Raw genomic sequence first — 26,800 nt, forward strand, 5'->3', positions numbered from 1 at the left:
ATGTCTAGCAGGTCCTCATTCACCTTCACTATGAGGGGAATCATATTAGCCCTTGTGTTCTCCCTTGTGGGTAAGCTTACTTTTCCCTTCTTCATTTGTCTTTCCTGGAATTTCCTGGAGTTTGGTGAAAACAATTAGATTCAGACTGAATGTCATTCATGTGTCTTTCTCATCTCTTTCTGCAGGTAGCCAGAAGTTTGACATCGGTAAGTAAATTCACTTTTATAAGCTTCCTCAGTGACTTTGTTATGACGATCGTTTATTAAATATGCCTTACAACTATTGTGAAAATGGCTATTATTCCTCACAGACCCAGGATTTAGTAGCAGAAAGACTTACGTGTACAGCTATGAAGGCTTTATGTTGAATGGGCTTCAAGAAAGAAGTTTAGCCAGAGCTGGCTTGCGCTTGAGCAGCAAACTAGAGATCAGTGGGCTATCAGAGAATACCTACCTCCTCAAGGTACAGCGTCTTATTCCAAAGAAAACAAGCTAATAATACTGAGTTATAAATCGCATTTAAATAACTAAGAAAGCTATAGGAAATAGTACTGAAGACTTAGAGAGCTCTGTAGATTTTAGAAAATGATCTTCAAGCTGAAGTTTCAAAAGTGAGTAGTGATTTGGCATCTAGCCATTTATGGATGTTTGTTTTGCAAGTCGTTGGTAGTGTACGCTTCTCAAAACTTCCTGCGAGAAATGGAGGTGCCAAAATCAGGAGTCATTTTAGAAAATTTTGTTTTCTAACACAATGGAGTCAGGCCTGCTCTGGTTTTAAGGTTTGATTCTATTCTCGCCATATGTTTCCAACTCCTGTGGGAAGCCAAGACTTAGGTATGTAAAACCATTGTCATGGAGGCAGTTAATAAACATAGATTATATTTACACACTTGAAAAAAGTGAAAAATCATCAAAAAGGAGTGTGTAACAAAGTTTAATATTTGAATAATGCAGTAGAAGGTCTGTATGTATGAAATCATACCTCCATTGACATCATTAGGGATGGGACCTGACCCATCCTAAGTAAATACGTTTCAGACAAGTATTTTTATTTGTCTGTGTAATTTATTTACAAATGAGATCTTTTTGTACCCTGAGTTCAGTGACAGAGCTCTCAGTGTTTTCAGTAGAACCGTAGATCTTCTTTCATTAATCAAGGCAAGAATTCAAAGTTATGAGCTAGAGACTGTGATAGTTTTCACCTTGAAATTGTTATATTGTGTGTAATCCACCAGACTCTGCTCTCAGAGACACCAGTGTAGACTAGCAGTTACTTCACCAAAGTGACTACAGTTGTTTCTGATATACGTTGTGCCTCTCTATGGGGAAAAATTTTTTTATAGTGCATTATTCACTACAAGGTAATGAAAAAATCAAGTTAATTTAAGCAATTCATAACTATGGATGAAATTTGGCAACTTTTTTTTAGTCAAAACAAGTGACCAGTAAATATTTTGGGAGGAGAAGAATTAAAATGCAACCTTTTAAACTGTATTTTTTTGAAATTTAAAATGATGTAAACTTTTAAAATGTTAACTTTCACCTAAAGCAGAATAATATTTAAAGGCCAAAAATATGAAGAATTTTATTTGAATCTTTTAAAACTATTTTTTGAATCAGCCTTTTTACCCTACATAGTTAATGCAAGTAAAATGTTTAAAATCTCATTACAAGATAATAATGATATGTTAACTGTTTTGTAACATCACACTACTGAGCCTACAGAGTTTATACTGATTTTAAAATAGCATAAGCAAGAGAGGAGAGAATGAACTGCTATATGTATATCTAAGCCTATATTTGGAAGAAAGAGTATATAACTAATGAAGATGTTAATTTCTTTCAATCTGTTTGCATATTTAAAACCAAAGTAATGTTATTCACTAATAGAAATAAATATGTTTTCTAACATTTCCTCTCAGATCCGCTCTCCGCTGCTGGAAGAATACAATGGAATCTGGCCGAAGGATCCATTCACTCGATCTTCCAAAATCACCCAGACGGTGTCTTCATGTTTTACCCGACCCTTCAAATTTGAATACAATAGTGGACGGGTTGGAAACATTTATGCCCCAGAAGATTGCTCTGATATGTGTATTAACCTAGTGAGGGGGATGCTGAACATGATGCAGATAACCATTAAAAAATCACAGAATGTGTACGAATTGCAAGAGGTTTGTTTTTTCTTTTCTAAAGCTACTCTACTGAAAGCATATATTCCTTTTGGGTGCTCTTCATTCAATTTCATGTTTATTTGCATCTACTTTCAAACATCCATCATGAAACAGGAAGTCCATTTTCATTCACGGAAGCGAAAATGCGTACATATGTGTTGAAGTAATTGCTTCTGTTGGAAATTTTGTAAAGTGTCTATATAAATGCTTTACCTGAAATGCAGTACTTTCAAGAAGAAAGAATTATTAGCTGTTAATTATTTGTTATATAACTTCCCTAGTACAGCTGCTTCATCCATTTTATTTGCTCACTGCTCTTATTAATTAATTGATTACTTTTTCATTTGAAACTCAGTTGACTTTTACTCACGTGTCTATTTTTTTAGTTCAATAGGATTAAGCATGAGTAATAATAGCAGGTTTCAAAACATAGTCAAGACTGCTCAGAATGTCCTTACAATTTTACTGTGCCATCAGAATCTTCATTCAATCCTGATGTAATTAGGAAGTCTAATTATCTCTCTTGATCTATGCAGGCTGGAATTGGAGGTGTTTGCCATACAAGGTATGTTATCCAGGAAGACAGGAAGAATAGCCGAGTGTCTGTTACCAAAACCATAGACCAAAACAGTTGCCAGGAAAATGTGATGACGAGTATTGGAATGGCTTACATCCGTCCTTGCCCTGTGGACATGATGGTATGTAAGACCTGAACAGATCTCCCTAATATCAAGCACAGCTGTTATATTCCCATTCATTCTGTGGATTTCTTTGTTCTCCTTTAGAAAGGAAGGCCCATAAAGGGGACTGCAGCTTTCTCCTACAAACTAAAACACTCAGACAGTGGTACCCTCATAACAGAAGTTGCATCGCAGCAGGTGTATCAGATCTCACCATTCAGTGAACCTACTGGTGTTGCTGTCATGGAAGCAAGGTGGGCCTGGGATGAGGTTGCATAAAAAAATGGAAACGATTATAAATTCTGGCAGTGCCTTTCACCACCAGTTGAAATGAAGTGAGAAATAAGCTCAGTAGTGGTTGGGTACAGCTGCAGGTACTCATAATTGGGGTTCCCAACTATACCGTTAAAAATTGAGTGAACCAGTCTTTATTTGTATCCCACTGAACTTTGCACTAGAATTGTGTGGAAGAAAAGGAGGAAAGCTCTTTTGCTCCCTTACACTATCAGAATGCAATTTTTCCACCATGGCTGTCTTGAAAAAAGGCTAATTTATACTGTCAGGAGGAAGATAGTGCACATAGAAATAAAATCACTGATTACACAGTTTTTTTACTCATATTCAGGAGACAGCAGTTTAGCTCATCCTCAGAATTGATTTCACTGTGGATAATTCAAATACAGTTTTGTTCCAATAATAATATTCTACCCTTTCACAAACTCTACAATTCTACTGTGATAAGAAAGATGAGTAAAGACCAAAACCATTATCTTCACAGTATTTGTGAACCAATAAATAGCCAAGGCAGATGGAGGAAGATAACTGTTTTATTCTTCACATAACACTTGCTGATTTCTCTCTGACTGCTGACAGACAACAGCTTATCTTGCTTGAAGTGAGAAGTGAACGAGGAAGCCCTCCAAATATTCCTATGCAGAGCCATGGAAGCCTTCGTTACCATTTCCCATCAGTATTGCCACAGATGCCGCTTCAGCTAATCAAGACAAAAAACCCCGAGCAACGGGTATAGCATTCTTAAGTCTTCAGTTTGCTTTGCTAATCAAAAATTTAATAAAAAGCAATGTATAATCATGAATACTAAATGATTTAACTCTCTCTCTCTCTTTCTGTGTTTTGTAACAGATAGCAGAAACACTGCAACACATAGTCCTGAATAACCAACAAGATTTCCATGATGATGTCCCATACAAATTCTTAGAGCTTGTCCAGCTCTGCCGGATAGTGAGCACTAATGCTCTTGAGTCTATCTGGAAACAATTTTCAGATAAGCATCGTTACAGGTATTTAGTTGTATAGCCTTTGAAGAAACTTTTCATTTTTGGAGAAACAAGAGCTAAAATTAAGGATTTTTTTACCCGAATTGCAGGCGATGGCTGCTGAGTGCAATTTGTGCAACAGGCACAACAGAAGCACTCCAATTCATCAAGAACAGAATTCGCAGTGATGAACTGAACTATATTCAGACTCTTCTGACTGTTTCTTTTGCTCTCCATTTAATGAAAGCTGATGAAGACACTGTTCCAATAGCAGCAGTGAGTAAATCCGTGTGAATCTTTCCTATCAGATAACAACAGAAGTGATAACTGATGATAATTTCTGATTATAAAGTATTTTAGAGCATGGATTCTCCTCTCATATACACTAAGTTTGGATAAATGCTGCTTCATGAATTCCTATTGGCATTACTTGTGTGAGAGGAGAGTTCAGTCCTGTGTCTTCGTTTTGCTATATTGATATAAAAACCCCTCTCCTATAACAACTTCTGATAGTTATACCCATTTTAGTTTGCTAGGACCATGTGTCACAGCTTCTGCACACAAATCTTGGTCCACTTTTATATCTTACTTCTGAAATGTAAAAGGTGATTTTTATGTTTTGTCATTTGACTAGCTCTTTTAATTGCAAAATATTCCTATAGACTGGAATAAAGTGCTGCAAGTAGAAATATTAAACATCAACTCTTTTCACATTTACTATGAACAGAGTTTTTCCCATCTCTAGTTAGGTTTCTACTTCTTAAATAGAAAAAAATAATTTGATGTGAGAGTGCAGCATTAATATAATGGAGTTACGCATTGTTCTAGGGATAATCTATCTATAGATTGACATTTTCCCATAATCTTTGTATTTTCAGCCTCAATGCTCAATTGAGGAAAATCAAAACTGTGCTATATAAACTAATTTAAATATGCTTTTTTATATTGTAACTAATGGGGATTGAAGCTCCTAAATGAAACTTGCATGTAAAATGTTCTACAAGGCAATCTAATTTGCTTGGATGTAAACAATACTCAGTGTGAAATTGTTCACCTCAGGTAAACCCTGGTGATTTTCCTGGTCCAGAAGCTATGTCAAGAATTGCATTAAATACCAATTTAAATATGTTTTTCCTCTTCTTTTGGCAGGATTTAGTGACGAGTCCTCGAATTCAGAAAAGTCCCATGCTTCAGCAGGTTGCCTGCTTGGGATACAGTTCTGTCATTAATAGATACTGTTCTCAGACCTCAGCTTGTCCTAAAGAAGCTCTTCAGGTTGGTGGTCTTTTCTCAGATTGTTCTTAATAGCTTAAAACAATTAAGGCAATGTAGTAAATGTTAATAAGATACAGTGTAAAAATGCTAATTGGAGTTACAAACACGTATTTCATAGGCCTTCTTCAGAACAAAGGGAATGAATCATTTTAGTAGTGTAGATATTTGCTTTATCATTGAAAACATCTAACCTAAAATCTTGAGGGAAGCTATCACTGAATAATTTTATTAAAACCAGTTGCTTTATTGTGATAGGATTTTCGGTGGGCAAGGGAAACACTTTGAACAACTTGTACATCGGTAGAAAAGACTAAACTGTGCTTTGTCTATAGCCCCTCCACGACCTGGCAGATGAAGCAATCAGCAGGGGCCGTGAAGACAAAATGAAGTTAGCTCTGAAGTGCATTGGTAATGTGGGAGAACCAGCCAGCATAAAGCGCATCCTGAAGTTCCTTCCCATATTTTCGTCGAGTGCTTCTGATATCCCAGTCCATATTCAGATTGATGCCATAATGGCCTTGAGAAAAATAGCTTGGAAGGACCCCAAAACAGTAAGTAGGAAATGTCAGGGACTTCTTTACTTAATGCATTAATGATGGAGAATATTTACTAATATATAAATCTAATGAATTTAAAGGTGCCATATTTGTGGATTCAGCAAGTTTGTTTATTTTTTAGAACAACGCAATACAAGCTTAGATTCCTGCTAAAGTTTTCTGCTAAGCTCTAATAATTGTTGGTCAGTAGGAAGCTTTCAGAAGCATATCAGCAGTGTATCTTCAGTCACTTGGCATAATCAATTAATTCCTATGCTGGTTGTATAGTGGAAATTTAGCTATCTAAAAGTCAGACATATAGTTTAAACTGCCTCTATAGTCAAGAGGAAAGAGATGTGTTCTATTGTTTTCCTAGGCAAAATCTCAACATTGTTCTGCCTCTATTTCTTTTAGGCCCTTTCCTTAAGGTCAGATGAGTCACCACTGACCTCCTGTTGACTACTGAGCGTGCCAGTGTGGCAAGGGCAGGCATGACTTTTGCCTTTCAGATGATTTAGATATCTAAAGGTGTTCTGTGCAACAGCACCCACTAAGACTGTCTTTTGTGAGCTGCTGAAGGTCCTCTTGCAAAAGTGGTGTAAAATGGTAAAACACACTCACCAAGTCAGTGGGGTTACTTCAGGAATGAATCTCTCCTGTTAGCTACAATTGTTTCCTTGAAAATTATTCACTGACCTTTGAATGTCAGCTCCTGTTGCACAAAAAGGTGTGCTGATAACTTTGGTAATGGACATTTCTTTCAGATTCAGTGCAAGCCCCTCTCACTGGCTGCTTGCTCCTGTTCTTGCATGACCCCTCAGTTGTGTTAATAAAAGACTGTAGAACCATGCGGTAAGCAAGATTATGGGACTTTTTTTCCATAGGGATAATGATCCCCTCTGCCATTTTTCTTGCAGGTTACATGTGGATCCAGCCTGCAAAACAGAAGCTCTAAATTATTGGTAATTCCAGGTACTGTTTTCTCTCTACAGGTGCAGGGATATCTCATCCAGATCCTTGCAGACCAGTCACTTCCCCCTGAAGTACGAATGATGGCTTGTGCTGTTATCTTTGAGACGAGGCCTGCCCTTCCTTTAATAACAACCGTAGCTAATGTGGCAATGAAGGACAGCAATTTGCAAGTGGCCAGTTTTGTATATTCCCACATGAAGGCTTTGTCAAAGAGTAGAGTACCATATATGTACAACATGTAAGTAGAGACAGGATTAAAATGGGTTGTTTTCTGCAAATAATAAATTCTACTACATTCTTAATAAGAACTGCATATTCTGACAAACTGGATCCAGTTTGTATTCTTGTGGGATGCATCTCATTTCTGGATATTGCTACCTATTCTTATTTTGTTTAGATCTTCTGCTTGCAATATTGCCCTTAAGCTGCTGGCCCCCAAATTGGACAGACTAAGCTATCGATATAGCAAGGTTGTTCGTGTTGGTGGTTACTTTGGTGAGTAAAAGCCCTTCAGTGATTGGGAAGTTTTCACTTCAGAAATACATTCTAGAGAAATAACAAGACTTTTGGAAACATAGTGTAAGACATTGTGAATCCCAGCCTGGATTGTGTCTAGAAAGGTCATTTAGAACAAGTGACTGGTTGTAAAAAGAGATTCTTTTTAATAAGACAAGACGTTTGCTAAGACTGATTTCTGTAACGTTTAGTTTATTTCTTCTTTCCGAAAAATGGATCTATTTCTTTTTACAAATTACTTGAGAAGCTTAATCGCTTCTCCCAAATGTCCCTTTGCTGCAGTAATGTATACTTAGCCTACGTCGGTTTAGCTGAATGGTCTCTTTGTATTCACTGCTTTCTGATTTCATTTCCTTGCTGTCCCAACCTTCTAAAGTAAAAGATTCTGCATTTAAGTAACAAATGGAGTTAAATGTGATAGTATATGTTAAAAAGTACATGAGTAACCATCTATTAATCTGGGCCTCGACAGTTAAAACCTACATGATGATGTAATGGTAATGGTAAAAAGCTGCAGAAATAAGACCTTGAATGATAAACAGAGTGGTTAGAAGAAAATATCTTTTGCTTGTTTCCACCCTAGATAACTACAAAGTTGGTATTGCTGGAGATATCTTTGTTATGAACAGCCCAGGAACGATGTTCCCATCAGCAATAATTTCCAAGTTGATGGCAAACTATGCAGGTTCAGTGGCTGATTTGTTGGAGGTAAATATTTTACTTAAAGCAACAATAGCAAATTAAAATGAAATTTGACTACTAAGTTTCCCCCCGTAAGTGTGTTTCAGACTTCTTTCTCATGCTGTTTTGGTAGGTTGGTGTTCGAGTGGAAGGCCTCACAGATGCCATAATGAAACGAAATATCCCATTCGCTGAATATCCCACATACAAAAAGATAAAGGAGCTTGGAAAAACTGTAGGTGTTTTCAGTCATGTAATATGTGGGTTATATGAGGGGGTATTTAGTGAGGCTTGTGGTACCAATTAAGCCCTGTTCAGAAGGCAAATTACCCACCTGATAGCCTGAATATCTCTGTGAAAGAAGGAGTGACGGGGGGGCTGTAGGAGACATTTGTGTAATGTCTGCAGTAGCTTCTGCAAATTCTGACTTTGGCCCTGTTTCTTCACCATCTTATGTGTGGCTACAGAAGAAGCAAGGGAGGAGACAGGGAAGCCAGACATTGCGGTGCAGGATGTCTCTCATGTCCGACAGGTTTCCCCCTTCCTCCCTTCCATTTGCCTAACTTATTTTTCAAGAAGATCTCTTTATCTTCAAGAGAAAAAGTGATTTGTTGCTGTATTTTTAAACTGGGTTTAGCGTTACACAGACCTTCTGTGTTGGAATAAATGGTATTTCATCAGAATACAAAACACTGGATAGGAGGCCGTTTGTGAAAATCTCAGTGACAAGGAGTAAGTCTGAAATAGTGACACTGTGTTATTAACAAAGCAGCAAAGAAATCCAAGTGGAAAAGAAAAACTACAGCTTGGTCAGCAACAGCTAAAGTTTGCTTCTTTATCTGTTTCCTAGCTGCTAGGATGGAAAGAGCTGCCGACAGAAACCCCCTTAATATCAGCCTACTTGAAAATATTTGGCCAAGAGCTGGCCTATGTCAACATCAACAAGGAAGTCCTGCAACAGGCTGTGAAGGTACCAAGGACCCCTACTTTCCTTTGTAAGATTTGACACCATTGTCTAACCTAACCTCCTAACCTCTTGGATCTCTGTTTTACTGCAGGCTATAGCAGAACCTGCTGATAGAAACATAGTGATGAAAAGAATCACCGCTCAAATACGCAATGGCGTTGCAGGACAGTGGACCCAGCCAGTATGGCTTGGAGAACTTCGATATATTGTCCCTAGCTGCATTGGTCTGCCGCTGGAATATGGATCATACACTACTGCTCTGGCACGTGCTGCAGTGAATGGTGAGTTGGGAAGTACAAGATCTGCTATACTAGCTCGGAGCACTAGATGAGAAGGACAGATTAAGAGAGGCTGGAGAAAGAAGTTGGAAAACAAAAAGTTAGAAGAAGAGCAAATTTTTTGCAGTGCCTTAAAATTCAGGAGGGGAAGTAGTGAAGATATTTGAAGAGAAGCTGAACACAGCTGAAGTAGCAGATGTGTCAAATTATTTCTGCATCATGTTTGAATAGACTGAAGACAGAAGACATGAGGTGAGAATCTAGGAAACTGAAGAGAGAAAGGTTACAACATTCAAGCCAGAAATAATGGAAGCTATATGGGGAGTTGGCTATAGAAACAGGAAGGAGGGGGTGGCTCCCAAGCAAAATATACACATAGACTAAGCAGGATTTAATGGCGGCAGAGAATAAAATGCAAAACAATCTAGAAGAACTATCAGTAACATTAGAGAAGGCAGGAAGAGAAGAGGGCTTGTGAGAAGAGACAGAGTTCTACTTTAGATGGAATGAGTATGAAAATATGAATTAGCCAGAAGTTATTTCAGTGGTTGTACAGTTGTGCAGCAGACTTTTACCTTGGGCAACATTATTTGATTCTTCTTTATGCTGACACAATGAGCTTTTCAAGCTGACTGTACTGCAGGTGAGAGGAATTTTCTTTTGCTTTTGGTTTGCCTCATGTTAGCTTCACTGCATGGCCATTTTTATTCCAGATAGTGAAATTCCCTGCCACAGGCAGTTGGGAATGTTGAAGTTTATACGGGTTAAAGAGATTGAAAAAGGTCACGAAAGAGAAATGTGAGAGAGAGGGTTACTAAAGAAACCACATATCACTCAGGAAAATTGTGAGCTGAAAAATGGTTGGAGATGGACACAGTATAAGGATGGGGTATATAGACTTGCCCACTTTTTACAGTTCTTTATGCATGCATTCATTCTTGGCTGCTCTTTTTTTTGTTATTGCTATTTTGTTTTAATAGCATATTTGTACCAACCCCCCCTTTTCATTTTTTTTTTTTTTGGAATAGACTCCTTGTAGCCAAATTGGGGAGGTAGGGACTGGGCAGACAGGCTATGAAGTGAATGAGAAGCTGGCTGAACTCAAAGAGTAGTCAATAGTTAAGTCTAATTGGTGGGTTGTTATGAGTGACATTAGTCAGTTGTCAGCACTGTGCAATGTCTTAATAATCCAAACTTTGGAAAAGAAGGCACCCCCAGCAAATCTATGGATGACACCAATTTGCTGGAAGTAGTCAATGATCTGGAGGGCTGGGCTGCCGTTTCAGGAGACTTTGGTGAGATGGAGAAATGGCCAGACAGAAGCATAATGAAGTTCCACAGAGGCACATGCAAAGTCCTTCAGTTGGGATGCAATAACACATGCAACTGTACAGGCTGGGCATCACCTGGAGAGAAAGCAGCTTTGCAGAAAAGGGCCTTGGAGTCCCAGTGGATGAGCTGATCATGAAGCAGCAGTGTGCCCTTGTGGTGATGACGGCCAACTGCATCCTGGGCTGCAACAGCAAGAGCAGAGCCAGCTGGGAAGTGATTATTCCCATCTATTTGATGCATTTGAGGGTGCATCTAGAATACTGTGTCCAATTTTGGGTCCCCCGGTTCAAGAAGGGGACTACTGTGCCCAGTTTTGGCTCCCCAGTTCGAGAAAGACGTTGACTGACTGGAACAAGTCCAGCAGCAGATCAACAAAATGGTTGGGGGCTGACACACTTGATGTACGAGGGAAGACTGAGATAGCAGTGTTTTTTTAGCCTCAAAAAGAGAACGCATGGGGAGATCTACTTCCTGTCTTTAACTATGTAATGGGAGGCTATAGAGAAGACAGAGCCTGACTCTTCTTGGAGGTACGTAGTGAAAGGACAAGAGGCAACAGACATGAGTTGCAACGAGGGAAATTCCAGCTGGCGTAAGGAAAAAAATTGCCACAATGAGAGTGGCTAAGGACTGGAACAGGGACCCAGACAGCTTGTGAAATTATCCTTGGAGATATTCAAAACAAAGCAATCTGATTAGTCTCAGAACTGATCAGGTATCCATTGACATAGATGGTGCAATGCTGGTTTCTTCCTTCCTCCACTAAAAGAAAGATAGTCTAGTCTGTAATGTGACTTTGCAGAGACACTGAGGTGAGCTTGCTCATTCACACTGGATTAGAGCACAGAACATCCCATTCTTGCTCTTGAACAGACAGATTCTTCCCATGGATGAGGACCTCTGATATTTTTCCAGCTCTCCAGGTCAGGCTTCTCATATCCATATTTTAATGACACTTTCCTCTTTTGCATTTTTTCTTCCAAGCCAGATCAATCTTGCTGTTATGGCCACTGCCACAAACAAGACACTAGGAGAGAAGGACCCTAAACTGACCCAAGATGGCCATTCTTATGTTCTTAGCAAGGACAGACCATATTCTTGAGTCACTGTAAATGTGCTGTTAAGTTCCCTGCTTTTTGGTGCTGAAAATTGTTTTAGGTCTTCTGTTGTATATAAATCCTGCTATCTCATTAGCATTCTTCTTTGCCTTTTTTGGAGTATTTTCAGTCTCTCTCAATAAGCTGTCAGAACGGAATGCATAGTCCCAAAAGACAGCATGCTGTTGTTCAGTGAAATGTCATTCTGTTGGCTTTTGCAGTTGTCATCCTTTTTAGTATTACCACATATTCCTTTTGTTGTCTATTTCTGTGACTGTTTCACTGATCTTCTCATTTGCTGCCTTCTTCCCTTCTTTCACTCTGACAGTCTTGACTGTTCAGAGTCCGTCAATATATGTAAAGCCTTCAGACTGCAACTTTGATTCTGAGTTTGGCTCGCTTACTTGCTGAGAAGTCCTCTGAATGCAGCAGTTTTTTAGGTTCATGTCAGAATCAGGATTGTTTTTTTACCAATGTGCACCAGCTCTGCTTTTTGAGTCTATTACATGTCATTTGTTGTCACATTGTTTCCATAGAAATCCTGCTTGAGCAGGGAGGTTGGACTAGATGATCTCCAGAGGTCCCTTCCAACCTAAACGATTCTGTGATTCTGTGTGAAATCCTAAAAGATTTCCAGGCTTTTTTGCAATTTTTCACTGTCTATTATTATTTCTACAAAAGAAATTTATTTACCCCATACCAGCAGCTTTTTCATCATTTTTCTTCCAAGTCATAAGGAAAGGTAATTATTACCCATAGTTCTAGAATATAGTACTGAGGTTGCCCACCATTCACTTCTGTCTTCTGGAGCCAGGTGTTTCTAAAATGTTTGTGTTATACTAACTAACAAGTTTTCAGTTTGGAACAACACTTTACTTTCCTTACCATGCTTTTATTCCCATTTTCAGTATGTTACACCAGAACCTTTAGCTATAGAATATGTTTTCCATATATAATGTTCAGTATTTTTCATACTTAAAGAAGAGCTTGTGTACCCAAAAGTTTGTCTCATTTTACAGCCATATTTTTTGAACCAATAAAACATATAACCTCTTCCTGAAAACAGTGCTTTCCTTATGTTCAAGTCCTTCCTTTCACTTTTACTATTTATAAATGTTATTCTGTCTGTTGCAGTTGATGGAAAGATGACCCCTCCTTTAACTGGAGACTTTAGACCTTCCCAGTTGCTTGAATCCACCATGCAGATTCGGTCTGACTTAAATCCAAGGTATGACAGGTTTCTAAGACTTTAGATATTGATGGAGGTCTTCCATGAAAAGGGAGAACGCCATGTTAAAAAAATACATATTCTTACATATACAATATACACAAATACATACACATACAAAATACGTATTCTTACATAAGACCACTTCACTCTGTTTCAGCTTATATATGCATACAGTGGCAACAATGGGTGTCAATACAGAATACTTTCAACATGCTGTTGAAATTCAAGGCAAGGTCCAGATGAGAGTTCCAATGAAGTTTGATGCCAAGATAGACATGAAATCAAAAAATGTTAAGATTGAAACAACTCCATGCCGTGAGGAAACTGAGATAGTGGTCGGAAGGTACAGTAGTATTACTTCAGAATACTTCCTGTTTCTCTTTTATGCTTCTGAAGTTCACTCTTCACTGATATCTTACAAAGGTTTCTAGATGTGTAGTGTGACTTTTCAGGTATGTAGCATAACCTTTAGGTTAATTTAGCTTAATTTTTATTTTAACTTTTTTGAAAACAACAAATGCATCTCAGATATTAGACATTTGTATAAGTTTACTTATACTTTGAAAACTTCCTATGATATAAGGAACTGATATCTCTTATGACCTCTTACTTGTGTTTTGTAGGTATTTATAAATATATTTACTAATATATTACTTTTTCTATATTCAAACATGACTCTATGATGTGACAGTCCACTGACAGGGACGTGACTCATTTAATCCAAACACATGAGGTTGATACCACTTACTGTTTTTTGTGTATATCTCCACAGACATAAGGCTTTTGCTGTATCAAGAAATATAGGAGAACTGGGTGTGGAAAAGAGGACCTCAATTCTCCCAGCAGATGCTTCATCAAATATTGTGGAAGAACCTTTCAAACCATCAGAGAGAACTTCCAGGGAAGGTGTCACAATGGTAACCTTTTTGTGCTTATATAGTAATATTTACCCCCTCCATGCTGCACACGTGCAGTTTTACCTATGATATGCTCCCAGTGTTATTCACAACCTTATCTCCAATCCAGCAAGGGGCTGACAGCATGCCAAGGAAACATTCCGATAGCTCTCAAGAGGATCATTACCATGGCACAGGAAGAAAAACACATAAACGGGACATTTGCATCAAATTGCATCGTCTTGGTTGTCAGCTCTGCTTTTATAGAACGTCACGAGATGCCAGTTTCATAAAAAATACGTACTTGCACAGATTAATTGGAGAACATGAAGCCAAAATAGTTTTGATGCCAGGTACAATATTGAGCACAAGACTTACCTGCTTAGGTTTGTCAGTGCAGCTTGAAACAGTATAACCTTCTAATGAATGTAATCGGTGTATAGTTCAAACAGATGCTGATATTGACAAAATACAGCTGGAGATTCAGGCAGGATCCAGAGCAGCTTCCAAAATAATTGACGTGGTAAGCTCAGGGTCTGAGGAAGAGGATGCGTCATCTCCGTATGAGGACATTCAAGCTAAACTAAAGAGGATTCTAGGCATTGAAAAAGTGTTCAAGGTAAGAGACTTCTTTGAGCCTGGGGGAAGGGAATATTCTCCAACAATTGAAGCCAAGGGCTTGAAGTGCAGTGTGGAGAAGTGGCATGGGACAGCAAGGACGGGGCTAGTTAGAATCCTGCCGGGAAAGGCCTGTCAGCCAGTGCCAGGCCTGGAGGGGACCCATGGGATGCGTCCTCTGCGCTGGGGTGACTTTTGGCTGGGAGGAGTGGGCCTAAATGAATTCTGGTGTAGCTTCTGCAGTGAGGGGGCAAGGAAGTTGTGTTTCCTTGCAAGGCTGCACTGAGCAGCTTGTCTGATACCTAGAGAAAATGTGTTTTGTAAATCTGGAACCAGATGTATCCCCTCTCTTCCTCTTCTCTTTGAACTGTTTTGCAGGTCACAAATAAAACACGACACCAGAAGAGACCTTCTAAGAAAGAAAACACTATGTTAACAGAACTCAGGACAGACCCCAGTGGAAAAACTCCCTCTGTCTCCTCTTCTTCCTCCTCTACAGTCTCCTCTTCTTCCTCATCATCTGCTTCCTCTCCTGATCATAAAAAGCCTGTGAATAAAGATGAGAATGGTGAAATAAAGCAAGCTAGAAACAAAGATACAAGCAGCAAGAGCAGCAGCAGCAGGAGCAGCAGCAGCAGCAGCAAGAGCAGCAGCAGCAGCAGCAGCAGCAAGAGCAGCAGCAGCAAGAGCAGCAGCAGCAGCAGTAGCAAGAGCAGCAGCAGCAGTAGCAAGAGCAGCAGCAGCAGCAGCAAGAGCAGCAGCAGCAGCAGCAGCAAGAACAGCAGCAGTAGCAGCAGCAGCAAAAGTAGTAGCAGTGGTAGCAGTAGTAGGAGCAGCAGCAGCAGCAGCAAAAGTAGTAGCCGTGGTAGTAGCAGCAGCAGCAGCAGCAGCAGCAGCAGCAAAAGTAGTAGCAGTGGTAGCAGTAGTAGGAGCAGCAGCAGCAGGAAGTCAGTGAGCCACCATAGCCACGGGCATCACTCAGGACATCTGAATGGCAGCAGTAGCAGCAGCAGCAGCAGCAGCAAGTCAGTGAGCCACCATAGCCATGGGCATCATTCAGGACATCTGAAAGGCAGCAGCAGCAGCAGCAGCAGCAGCAGCAGCAGCAGCAGCAGCAGCAGCAGCAGCAGCAGCAGCAGCATGTATTCCAAAATATGGGTAACTCATGTTTATCAATAAACTGATTGATGCTTCTAATGTTTGTGAATCACATTCCTGATGCCAGCTGGCTTTGCATCATAAATCAGGAAATTATGAGTAGGCATAGTAAATTGTAGCAATATACAATTGCAAAATTATTCTGCAAACATACCTGCAGTCACTTAGCTCAGATGTCTACTTTAAAGCATCTCAAAAGTTTCCACAATTTTGCTGAAACTTTTGTTATAGACAAGCAGCCAATTTTTGCTCACTTAATATGCTCTCTCAATAGATTTTGCATGTTTCTGTCTTAATTTTGGGATAAGAACATTCATGTTTCTATTGAAACTATTTCAAGGCTTGTACTGTGTGTCTGTCACTGAACATACAGAGCTGTGTATGAATGATAATTAGTGAAATCCCTGCTTAATTCCCAGTTCTCAGATTTCAATGCAATTGTGGCATTTCTTCTGAGGCTTTTCATCTTCTTGTTTTTATTATTTCCAAAGGGAGATCATGAGATTTATCAGTATCATTTTAGATCAGCACACAGGCAAGAGGTGAGTTTTCTTTCCTCAGTAGATGAAGTTTGGAATCTATTATAAGTTAAATGAAAACCTTAAAGACCCATTACTGTCTTTGTTGAAGAAAATTGCAATACTGATAATATTTGGAACACTAAATTGATTGTGGCAGTTCTTCTGAGATGCATAAAGACAGAGAGCAATGTTCTCCTTTGTGTTGTGCTCATGATGCCATTTGTGACTCAGCAAAGTAACTACAAAGCTCTACCGAAGCAGCACAAGGGGTTGGGGATGTGCACCTTGAAGGAACAAAGGTGCTACTATCAAGAGCCTGAGTCCTTTGGCCGTGATAACTTGGCTTCAGTTGGAAACACTGTTGATATACATTGGGATGGCTATATTGACAAATATGGGAGAATACCTTATTTTATGTTACTTTAGTTCAGCAGAACATTCTTACGCAGTCTGATCCATCCAGGAGCAGTGATCAGTGCTTCTTAGAAAGTAAAACACTCAACTGCATGTGTCCATCCCTTCAGTTGATCAAGCCCTTCCAGAAATAAAATGAATCAGGTCTGGTCTTTTATATTGAACCAGGAGACTGGCTCTATTTGGCTTGTCCTGCTCCAGAGTTTTTTCAAAGAGGGAATTCTCGCCTAGGTTTGTTCCTTAGCTGTCTATTCATGAAAGTCAGATATATATGGGTAAATAAGATTTTCTAGAGCTAGACCGCATGTAGTAAGCAGGACAAAGCATACCGTATTGCAAATCATTGAGCAGCTCCGTGCTGGAATGTGTATTTATCAACAGTAAGTGGCATGACACAATATTCTGCAGAGCTGTCTAGAACAATTTCTTCAACAAACTCTTAAGTTACCCTCTTGAGCATGATGTGTTTTCTTCTTACAGTTCCCAAAAGAGAAAGTTCCAGCTCACCAACTGAGCAGCGTGTACTCATCCACGAGATCCAGTTATGCCACATCCCGAGCCACTTCCCGGGTTAGTTGCACAATCTTCAGAGGTTTCTGAGAAGGTGGAAGAATGGCAGGGTAGCTATGCCTTTGCAGTAATTGTTCAGCTAGGATAGCGGGAAGAGAGAAAAATGAACCTGTCATGTCATATTGAGAGTGAGATGCACACTGTCAGTCCCCAGCACGCTTTCCTCTGCAGTGAGGCAAGGATCCCTCTTACTTGGAGTTCAACATCACAGCCCTTCCCTCACTGGGCCATACCACCTGACAGATGCCTTCATGGACTCATCTTGTGACCCCTGCAACCAGAGGGAAGCTGAGGTGCTACATGGCCAGTGCAAGGGCACCAGCAGTGGAGGCCAAGGCTAAAAGTAGCCTCAGCGGAAGACTCCATCTCCAGGGATGACATATAGCAGCTTGGCCCCTCACCAGCACACACCTTGGTGCATGGGGACTTGCTCTCTGGGGAGAGGTGTAACAGTGAAGTGAAGGAATTGTGAATTATAGCACACTTGGGGCCCTGCTGTCAAAGAGGGAAGTTCTCATGAAGAGAAGGTCCTGGATTATATTTTGTGCTCGACATAAAACAAAAGCTCATGCCCACCTCACGAGCTTACAGCTGGAGTATGAAGTGACAGACAATAGGCTAAGATAGAGACAGAAAAACAAGAGGAAACTGGTTAGGGGATGGTATTGTTGGGAGAATGAGTAATGAGTATAACTGACAGCTTATGTTATAAGTTATATTTAACTGCTTTCTTTCATTCCCAGGCAAATATATTAGTAAAAATAATGTAACCTAAATCCTATAACCCTTGCTCTGTCCTAATGATATGAATATTTCCTTGGTTATCGGGTGCAGCTGAGTAAATGTCACAAACTTTTGCTTGTATCAAACATAGTGATAAACATATAAAATTCATCCATGTGTGCACAAACACATGCACATAAGATGTGCATGAGAGTTTGTGGGCGTTATGTATGTGGTACACATGCTGGTATATTTTTGCAGTTCAATTGCTTGTTTTTCATTTATCCATCTAGATTTTGTATGTAAAATGTTCCATAGTAACTCCTTTGTAATGACATTCTTTGCATACTTGTTCCCCTTGTTCTTAGCCTAAGTTTTTGGGAGATGTTAAAACACCAGTATTAGCTGTTTTTCTTCATGGCATTCGGAGCAATAAGAAGATAGGAGGCCTCCAGCTCGTGGTATATGCTGATATCTACTCCATCAGGCCCCGGATGCAGGTATTTGTGTCAAACCTCACAGATTCAAGCAAGTGGAAGCTCTGTGCTGATGCTTCAGTCCTCAATGCTCACAAGGCAGCGGTAAGGCTCAGAAATAGTTGTGTACAGCTATATGCATCACAGGAAACTCATGTTCCACATGTTTAAAAATGGGCCACCTGTCTCTCCATTATAGGCTTATCTGAAATGGGGCCGGAACTGCCAGGACTACAAAATTTCTACCGAGCTGGTAACTGGGCGGTTCGCTGCTCATCCTGCTGTACAAATGAAATTGGAGTGGCCTAAAGTGCCTTCAAGTGTCAGATCAATAGCAGAATGGTGAGATTTTAGTCCTCTGTTTCACTCATTTATGATGTTGGTCAACTGGGAAACTCCACATCCACCCATGAGAATCTAGTGATTAAAGTACTGGTTATTTTTTTCTCTGATCTGTTTAAGTTTCAGTACTGTCTTTAGACATAAAAGCTGAATGGAAGATCATAACCATCCTATAGTAATGTACAGGAATTCTTTATACTGAGCATAACTACTGAAAACCAAGGAACAGATTCTTCCTTTCACTGAACATTTGATCAGTAAAGCAAAGAGTGGGCATGGTATCCTAACTTTTTATTTGGTAATGTTGATCCTGAAGAAACTGTATGCTACTTAAGCATAGGTGTGAGACAGCCTGTTTTGGATGTATACTTTTTTTTGCTTCTCTGTTTCACCATATCCTTCTGTTGTGAATTTTTAAAGGTTTTACAAGTTTGTCCCTGGGGCTGCATTTATGCTGGGTTTCTCTGAGAGAATGGACAGGAATCCTTCTCGGCAAGCCAGGGTGATCGCAGCTCTAACTTCTCCAAGGACTTGCGATGTTGTTATCAAGCTTCCTGATGTAAATATGAAATATTATCATCACTGTCCCATTTTCTCCTGCAATAAAAATCAGATAGTTGTTTTTTAATTACACTAGGTCAATTCTGAGAAAGAAAAGTTAAGTAAGCATCACTTTGGGTGTAAATGATGAAAACAATTTTTGTTTTCAATCTTTTTATATTCCATCTAAGAATATTCATAGAGAGATTTTGTTCATGGGAGAAGAGAGTGCCATGGGTACTCATAATGACATGTGTTTTCCTTTGAAGTTGCTTCATAAGTGTTCACCTAGCCACCGTTGAAAGGGAATAATTCATTCTCTCCCAGGTAATATCTGAATGATGACCCACACCATGAGAGTACACTTAAGCAGGAGCAACACGCTCATGGAGAGTCAGATGAATTCTGTTCTAAATTATATAAATTCTTTGTCAAACAAACAATTGAAATCAATTTCCAAATAGGAAAAAAGGCTAATCTGAGCTGTTTGCGCAGAATACCTGGCAAAAGTGTGTTTTGAATGTGCTTTTGAATTCCTTTTCAGATGATCCTCTATGAAAAAGCCATGAGGCTTCCCCTGTCCCTCCCTGTAGGTCCAAGGATATCAGCTTCACAGCTGCAGCCTCCCATCTGGAATGTCTTTGCTGAAGGCCCCTCTGCAGTACTCGAGAATTTGAAAGGTCAGGATTTAATCTGGTTCAGAAGCTTGACATCCTCAGTCTCTGGAATTACTTGAGCATCTTCTGAATTTTTCTGGGATTACTTGTCTCCAGTTAACAAAGAAATGTTCTGTAGTAATGCTAAGATGGTTCAAATAAGAGAGAATACTGAGCAGATAGTACAGAAATCGTCAGTATTTCAGAGAAAACAAGTCTGAATTGGTAACATTTAAGCTTTTTGGCAATCATTTTTGGTTAAATAGAGGAGTATGGTTTTCATGCCTTTCTTACAAATCATGGGTGCTTGGTAGCCAAAAGCCCCTGTAATACTATACAAAATTATCACATAGTGATAAAAATATAGTGCTAAAAATAATGTAGCACTAAAAATAAAACATGCCATTTATTAATTTCTTTTATGGAGAAGCAAATATTCATGGGTGTTCTATTTATGCAGCTCGCTGCTCAGTTTCCCGCAACAAGATCACAACCTTTAATGAAGTTCAGTTTAACTACACAATGCCTGAAAACTGCTACCACATCTTGGCCCAGGATTGTAGCGCTGACCTTAAGTTCCTGGTGATGATGAAGAGTGCTGAAGAAGCTATAAACCTTAAAGCAATCAACATCAAGCTCGGCAGTCAGTAAGTAATTCTTAGCCAGGTGCTAGGAGTGTGAGGGACTGCATCATCCCAATTTAACATGAGAGGAGCTTAGATTTAAACTTTACTGAAGTGGTTCAGCAGCCCAAGGAATTTCAGCATTTCCCTTATTTACTTTCCATGCCTATTTGCATATGGTGCATATGATGTTATCCTGCATCTTAGGGAATACCCCTGCTGTACTTTGAGTAGCTGAAACAAGCTTATGCTACAGCCAGTGATGCCTAGTGAGCAGGACAATCATTTTGTCAGCGTGTGCTTGACTGTGATACAGCCGGGGTACCAACAACCCTCTTCTCCCTTAACAGCGAAATTGACATGCATCCTGCCGACGGGCTTGTGAAACTAGTGGTGGACGGGGTGGAGAGCCCCACGACAAATGTTTCGTACGCATCTACTGCAGGTAAGTGATGCAGCATCTGTTTTGTTCCATTTCCATACATATGTTAGGAGAAAGAAAGAGAGAAAAAAATTCTATCAAAGAGATTCCGTCAGTTTGTTTTCAATAAGTATTTTTACCTTTAGCTGTAAGGTTAATATTTAAGAACATGTATTTTACTTATTTGCATATGAGCACTTATAAAGACTGATTAGAGTGTGACGCTCTTGCCAGAGCCAAACTAGGCAAGATATAATTAACATGAAGTTCCCTCATTTTCATAGATTACTGCAGTTCCCACTGGAGTTCCAAATTCAAGTTCCAAATAGAGCTTTTTTTTTAAATTCACCATACCTATATATCACAGTTTTCCCTCATTTGATTTGTAGGTAGATATTTGGTTAGCATTTGGAAATCTGCTAGGAATAAATAAGGTATGTATAATGCATACAGGTAAAATCAGCTTGCTTTGTTTCCTCAAAGCAGGAATATTTTTCCTGTAAAAGAGCACAGTCAGACTTTGTTTCATTCTGTGTGCCCAGTCAAGGGCAATATATAATGCAGGTCTTTCCTGATGTATAGCTGTAGTACACAAATCAGGCTGAATCTTACTGAAATTGGGTTAGCATCTGTCAGTGCTGAGCTCTGTCCTATTTATAATGTACTTGGTTAGTGTTAACTGTGCTAGAAATGACTCCAGTGACAACCGTGTTGTTCTTTGTATTTTCTTACTACGATATAGTGTAGTCAGGGCCTGTAAAACTGTACAGATGTTATAAGCAGCTCTGTGGTCATTTCTAGAGATAAATATGAATACGTTAATAACCCAAAGAAATAAATAAAGCTGTGATCATTAAAATTACGTTTTCCAAGTTTTACAACACCTATTTTTTATATATACACGTTTTTACATTGTTTTGAAGTATGTTTTGCTTCTTCAATAGAACAGATGAAGAATTTAAGGAAAGAGAGCATTCTAAATAACCTGGAAGTTGCTTTTCTCTTTCTGAAAGATGCTAGTTTGGGTCTGTTGGGTTGGTTTTCTTTTTCTTTCTTTGTTTCCATTCTAGGTGCTTCTCTGGCAATCCACAGTGAAAAACAAGGGCTTGTACTTGTTGCCCCAGCCTATGGCATTGAAAAATTGTACTTCGATGGACACACATTCCAGGTACAGTTAGTTCCTCCTCTGCATAAGCTTACATCTTGAGAAGTTTCTGCAGGATTCCCCTAAAATCTGGCTGGATGAGTGCAGGAGTATACAGTGGCAAAGTCAAGTCTGTCCTGGACCCAAAAACCAAAAAGGACGAAGACACTACAGCCAGCATTGCAGTGTCCTCTTTATTTCTAAATAGAAGATGTCAGAATCCATCACAGACAATAATATCGCAGCCTTGCAGTATAGGTGTATGCTGAAAAGTGGGCCTGTGAGCACACAGAGACTCAATCAGTGGCACATTTGCAAGCAGAACCAGGGTTCTCAGCTCGTCACCTGTTCTTATTGTTGTATAATTCTTAAAACCAGCAAAGATGCAGCCTTTCTTTTCAGATAAGCAAATGTTTTAAAAGCTGTACCAGAAATCATTTGCAACAGAAATGTAAGAGAACAGTAAATCACGTAGTGTGATGAATTCTCCATCAGCTACTGTGAAAACGTTGGTCAAACAAAAGCTTCAGCATCAATAACTTAACAGACTAGACAGGCACAGTAGGTTTTAAAAGCCCTAACGAGTTAAACACACTGCAACGCCACGGGAGTTTGGCATCTGACTCTGACACCCTTTTGAATTCTTAGCAAAGAAAGCAAACGAATTTTAAATGTTTGTGCATTAACTGGCTCCTCTGTAGAAATATTTGCTCCATAGATATTATCCTTTTCAACTTGAAATGACTTTGACTTTTTGTCTCAAAGATTCAAGTTGCTTTATGGATGGCAGGGAAAACATGTGGAATATGTGGAAAATATGATGCAGAATGTGAACAGGAATATCGGATGCCCAACGGTTATCTAGCTAAAGATGCAGTGAGCTTTGCTCATTCGTGGATTTTGGAAGAAAAGCCTTGTACAGGAGGTATACAAGTTCTAATACATTTAATATGCTATTACTACAGTTGTTCAGAAAATGTAGAATCTGCTTAGAAAATGTAAAATATGTAAAAGTTTTGGAAAAAAAAATTTTAAATGAAGCTTCAGTGTTAAATTATATTAACTATAAAAATCATTTGTCATTTTAGAAAGAAATGAGAGATTACAAGTCAAACAAAACAAGCCAAAAAAACCAAGTCAGTTGAAATAAGCAAGCTGAAACAAATCTTGGTTTCAGTTTTTAACTGTTTCCAAAGGTCAGAAAAAAAATGTAAGTGAATAAATTCACATGAAATGTTGTGGTTTAAGCAAAGCAGCATTTCCAGCCAATACTTGAGCCACCAAAAGATCGGATGGTGTTCAGTAGTTAGTACTCTGACTATTTTTATTACCATGACATGATTATTACCTGATTTGTGAGCTGATGCAACGTGTCAAGGAAGGCATTCAAGCACACGAGTAGTCTCAGGGATATGAGGGGAATTACTTACATGGTTAGAGTAAAAAGGATATATTTTAAGTGTTTCAGTAAATTGGGATCTTACAGTATACTCGATTCTGTCAGCTGAGGTTATGATGCAACAGCGTACTGTACTGGAGGGAGGAGAACAAGCACGTTGCCTTTGTAAGGAAAACTTGTCCTGATAGGAAGGACATACTCGTTACCTGGAGATAACTTTCACATGTTTAGCTGTACGTTAGCTTCATTCTTTTACGCATTGTTGTAAAGAATATTTGGCATCAAACTTTAGATGGATATGTAGTGCACATGCATGTGCACAATAAAATTCACAGCATTGACAGTGACCATACAGTGTATTTCCATTTAACACACAGTGTTAGGGATTAAAGTTGGTAGTTAGGAATGAATTGGGATCCATTTAGCTTCTCACAGACCTGTAGTTGCTAGTCCTGACATCCAAAATGAGACCAATATTACTGACTGACAGCAGTGACTTTTAGGTTTCCAGATCTGTGCAGTGGTGTAATTCCTTAGTCATTACTTTTATTTGTTCAAAACCGTTCTCCTCCCCATTCCACTACTGAATATTCAGAGCTTTTAAATGTGATTTCGCAGCTATTCAGTGAGCCAGTTTACTTTATAAAATGTTTATTAGAAAGTATATCTCACTATGTTTCTACATATTTATCTAGAAATAAACCAGTTGCATTTGAAATTAACTTTCTGTAGCTTCATATCTAATTAGCTTCTTTTGAAAAGCTTATCAGTCAGTGATAGCATTTTACTTATGATCACAGTATAGTTTTTTGTAGGGACAAACTGTGTGCAAATGTGAAACATCATTGGCACCTGGGGTAGCCTGGGGAGATCCAAAGATTTTGTACAAAAGAATTTAAAATTTCATCAATGGTTCTATTACAGCTTGTAAACTGCAACGTTCATTTGTGAAGCTGGAGAAAACAGTTCAGCTGGCAGGGGTAGAGTCAAAATGCTATTCTACTGAGCCTGTGCTACGTTGTATGAAAGGCTGTTCAGCCACCAAAACTACTCCAGTTACTGTTGGTTTCCACTGTCTCCCAGCTGGTAAGTCAACAGAAATCTTACTGAACAGGAGCTGCACAAAAATCTAAATAGCTTGTGCCTTGACTCAGTTATTCCACTTGAAACATTTGAGTAAACTGACCTATCCACAGGTAGGCATGGACTTACTATTATATTAACTGAAGACCTTTCTCACTTCTCATTAATACATAAATCTGTCTTTAATGGAAGAGATTTTTTTTTTCTGTTTTAATTTTACTATGCTTTTCATGATAGCGGCATTTAAAATCTAAACTGAACTCACCTTCATGGTGGTTTGAACTAGCAGGGTAAGGGCAGAGTAACAACTCTGTGATTCAGCTGAAAAACTATGTATTGCAGCATGTGGTGCTTCAGCCATGTTCAATCCTGTGCAGCACCTGAAATGGGGATCTCCATCTTGTGTAGTTTTGTATCTCAGTGCCTTTGGGCCTGATCCTATTTCACTGAGCTGATTTAGTCGACAGCAGGGCAGGTGTGGACAGGATTCCTGCCCACGAGTGGGTTGATATAGGAACATGTCTGTTTTACAGGTACACTGCAGATTATAACATATTAGATAGAGATTATATAGCTGTTAGATTCATGTTGGTTTTCAAAGTTCGTTTTTCCTTTAAAGCCACAATATCCTTTTCAAAATCTATTATTAATACAATTCTACATGGAAGTAGTAGTTTTCAATGTAGAACTGACTTTCTAATTAACAGGGTTTCCCGGAACATCTCTGCTTGACTTAATCAGATGTAAATATGTATGACAATGAGGAGAAGCCAAGCCTGGTGTAATTAATGACTTCTGCTGTAGTCATTAATGATAAATGCTGTACCTTGCAAAACTACTTCTGAAATATACTGTTTACCTTTCATTTTTTGTTCACCTTCAGACTCAGCTACCAGCGTGTCTGACAAACAGATGAAGTTTGACCAGAAGTCAGAGGATATGCAGGACACAGTTGATGCGCACATAGCTTGTTCTTGTGAGAATGAAGATTGCAGTACATGAAGCTGTACCTTGCAGCACGGGAGAAAACAGAAACATTTTACTGTTTTTATTGTGTGGTATAAGAAGATTCCTCTTCAGCAATGATAGATACACTAAATTAGGTGCCTAAAGTCCTGTTAAGTCTTCCTAAGTAATTTAAAATATTAAACCTTATTATTGTAGAAACAGTTCTGCCCATAAGTATCTGATTTCGTAATAAATCCACGCATGGAAAAATTGATGAAGGCTTTCTTTATTTCAGTGGTTATAGAAATGAGGAGGCCTGTGTTACTTCTCCTCACTCCCCATTTTGTAGACTTCTCAAGTCTGTGGCAGCCTGCCATGAAGATGTGCATCAGGCTGACAAGCGTCTATGTTGGGCCCCGCTGGGGATATGGGTTATGTAATGTAGGAGAAGCTACAGTGACAGGCTCCCACATGTTTCTCCTAGTGCTTTTTTCTTTCCTGCTGGGGTCCTGTGGCCTGGGAGTGGGAACTGATCACCTCGGTGGGATGCAGCATGCTTTAGAGCAGCAGAGCAGTCACTATGTGACATGCCAGTGCTGTCATAGGGAACAGTAAGGTCAGGGATGTAAGTCTGAAACTCATACTTCCAACATGCCACTGGACAAGATTGCTCCAAGAGAGTCAAGATCATGTCATATTCCTGATATAACATATACCACACTCTCACAGAAGTTAGTGTGAATCAGGGGTATTTGAATATAACGCAGTGGAGTTACCTAACTACAAGATCTGTCAGAACAAGAATCCAAAGCAGAGTCAAAGGCTATTGTGCTTTTAGTAACGCGCCAGCCTCCGTGCCCAGAATGAGCCCCCTTGGCAGCGTCCATAGGCAGGTGGGCTCTGCCTCCTGCCAGCCGACTGTGGGTCTGCGTGGGCATGACAAGGGACGCGCTAGTCTGCTGCGGGTGCTGGAGCCCACAGGATTCCACCTGCTCTGGAAGACTCTGCCTGCCTGCCCCAAAGGCCATGCTTGCAGGCTGAATATGCATGCCAAATCTGTTTTTAAGAGAACTGCCTTAGGAGACTGTGCAGACATAACCATTGATGTCAATGAGATTGTTTCCACTGAGGTAGGTTAAGGAGTTTTGCACAAATTTCAATAGAAATAGCATTTTATCCTTTATCATCCACCTTGATTCATCAGTGTTCTCCCAGGTAATACAGGCACATCCAGTCATTTTTATTACTGACCA

The 26,800-nt window shown here is 39.4% G+C and overlaps 1 protein-coding gene across 2 annotated transcripts; it reads left to right on the forward strand.

Annotated features, from left to right (window-relative positions):
* Positions 1–25,821, forward strand: LOC104143013 (vitellogenin-2-like). Of its 2 annotated transcripts, XM_068952663.1 has the most exons (36): positions 1–70; positions 186–206; positions 311–462; positions 1,922–2,173; positions 2,710–2,871; positions 2,959–3,107; positions 3,727–3,877; positions 3,997–4,154; positions 4,241–4,406; positions 5,280–5,405; positions 5,738–5,956; positions 6,934–7,151; positions 7,311–7,408; positions 8,013–8,137; positions 8,244–8,345; positions 8,961–9,080; positions 9,169–9,358; positions 12,919–13,012; positions 13,173–13,358; positions 13,788–13,932; positions 14,042–14,264; positions 14,355–14,530; positions 14,908–15,601; positions 15,635–15,687; positions 16,179–16,229; positions 17,103–17,192; positions 18,284–18,496; positions 18,591–18,733; positions 19,154–19,292; positions 19,818–19,953; positions 20,390–20,576; positions 20,903–20,997; positions 22,044–22,141; positions 22,883–23,042; positions 24,441–24,602; positions 25,483–25,821. In XM_068952663.1, exons 1-36 carry the CDS (start codon positions 1–3, stop codon positions 25,599–25,601), a joined length of 5,643 nt encoding a protein of 1,880 aa, XP_068808764.1. In that variant the 3' UTR covers positions 25,602–25,821. The 2 variants fall into 2 exon arrangements, with proteins under 2 accessions (XP_068808764.1, XP_068808763.1); XM_068952662.1 differs by having other exon boundaries at positions 14,908–15,687.
* The last annotated feature ends 979 nt before the right edge of the window (positions 25,822–26,800 follow it).

The sequence above is a fragment of the Struthio camelus genome, chromosome 8, assembly GCF_040807025.1.
Source record: "Struthio camelus isolate bStrCam1 chromosome 8, bStrCam1.hap1, whole genome shotgun sequence".
In the NCBI taxonomy this organism is placed as follows: Eukaryota; Metazoa; Chordata; class Aves; order Struthioniformes; family Struthionidae; genus Struthio; species Struthio camelus.

Excerpts from the sequence above, each read along its gene's own strand:
- LOC104143013 (XM_068952662.1), top strand. The coding sequence starts at position 1 with ATGTCTAGCAGGTCCTCATTCACCTTCACTATGAGGGGAATCATATTA. Across the intron at positions 2,872-2,958 it reads CTTGCCCTGTGGACATGATG|AAAGGAAGGCCCATAAAGGG; the intron begins GTATGTAAGACC and ends GTTCTCCTTTAG. Across the intron at positions 13,013-13,172 it reads CGGTCTGACTTAAATCCAAG|CTTATATATGCATACAGTGG; the intron begins GTATGACAGGTT and ends ACTCTGTTTCAG.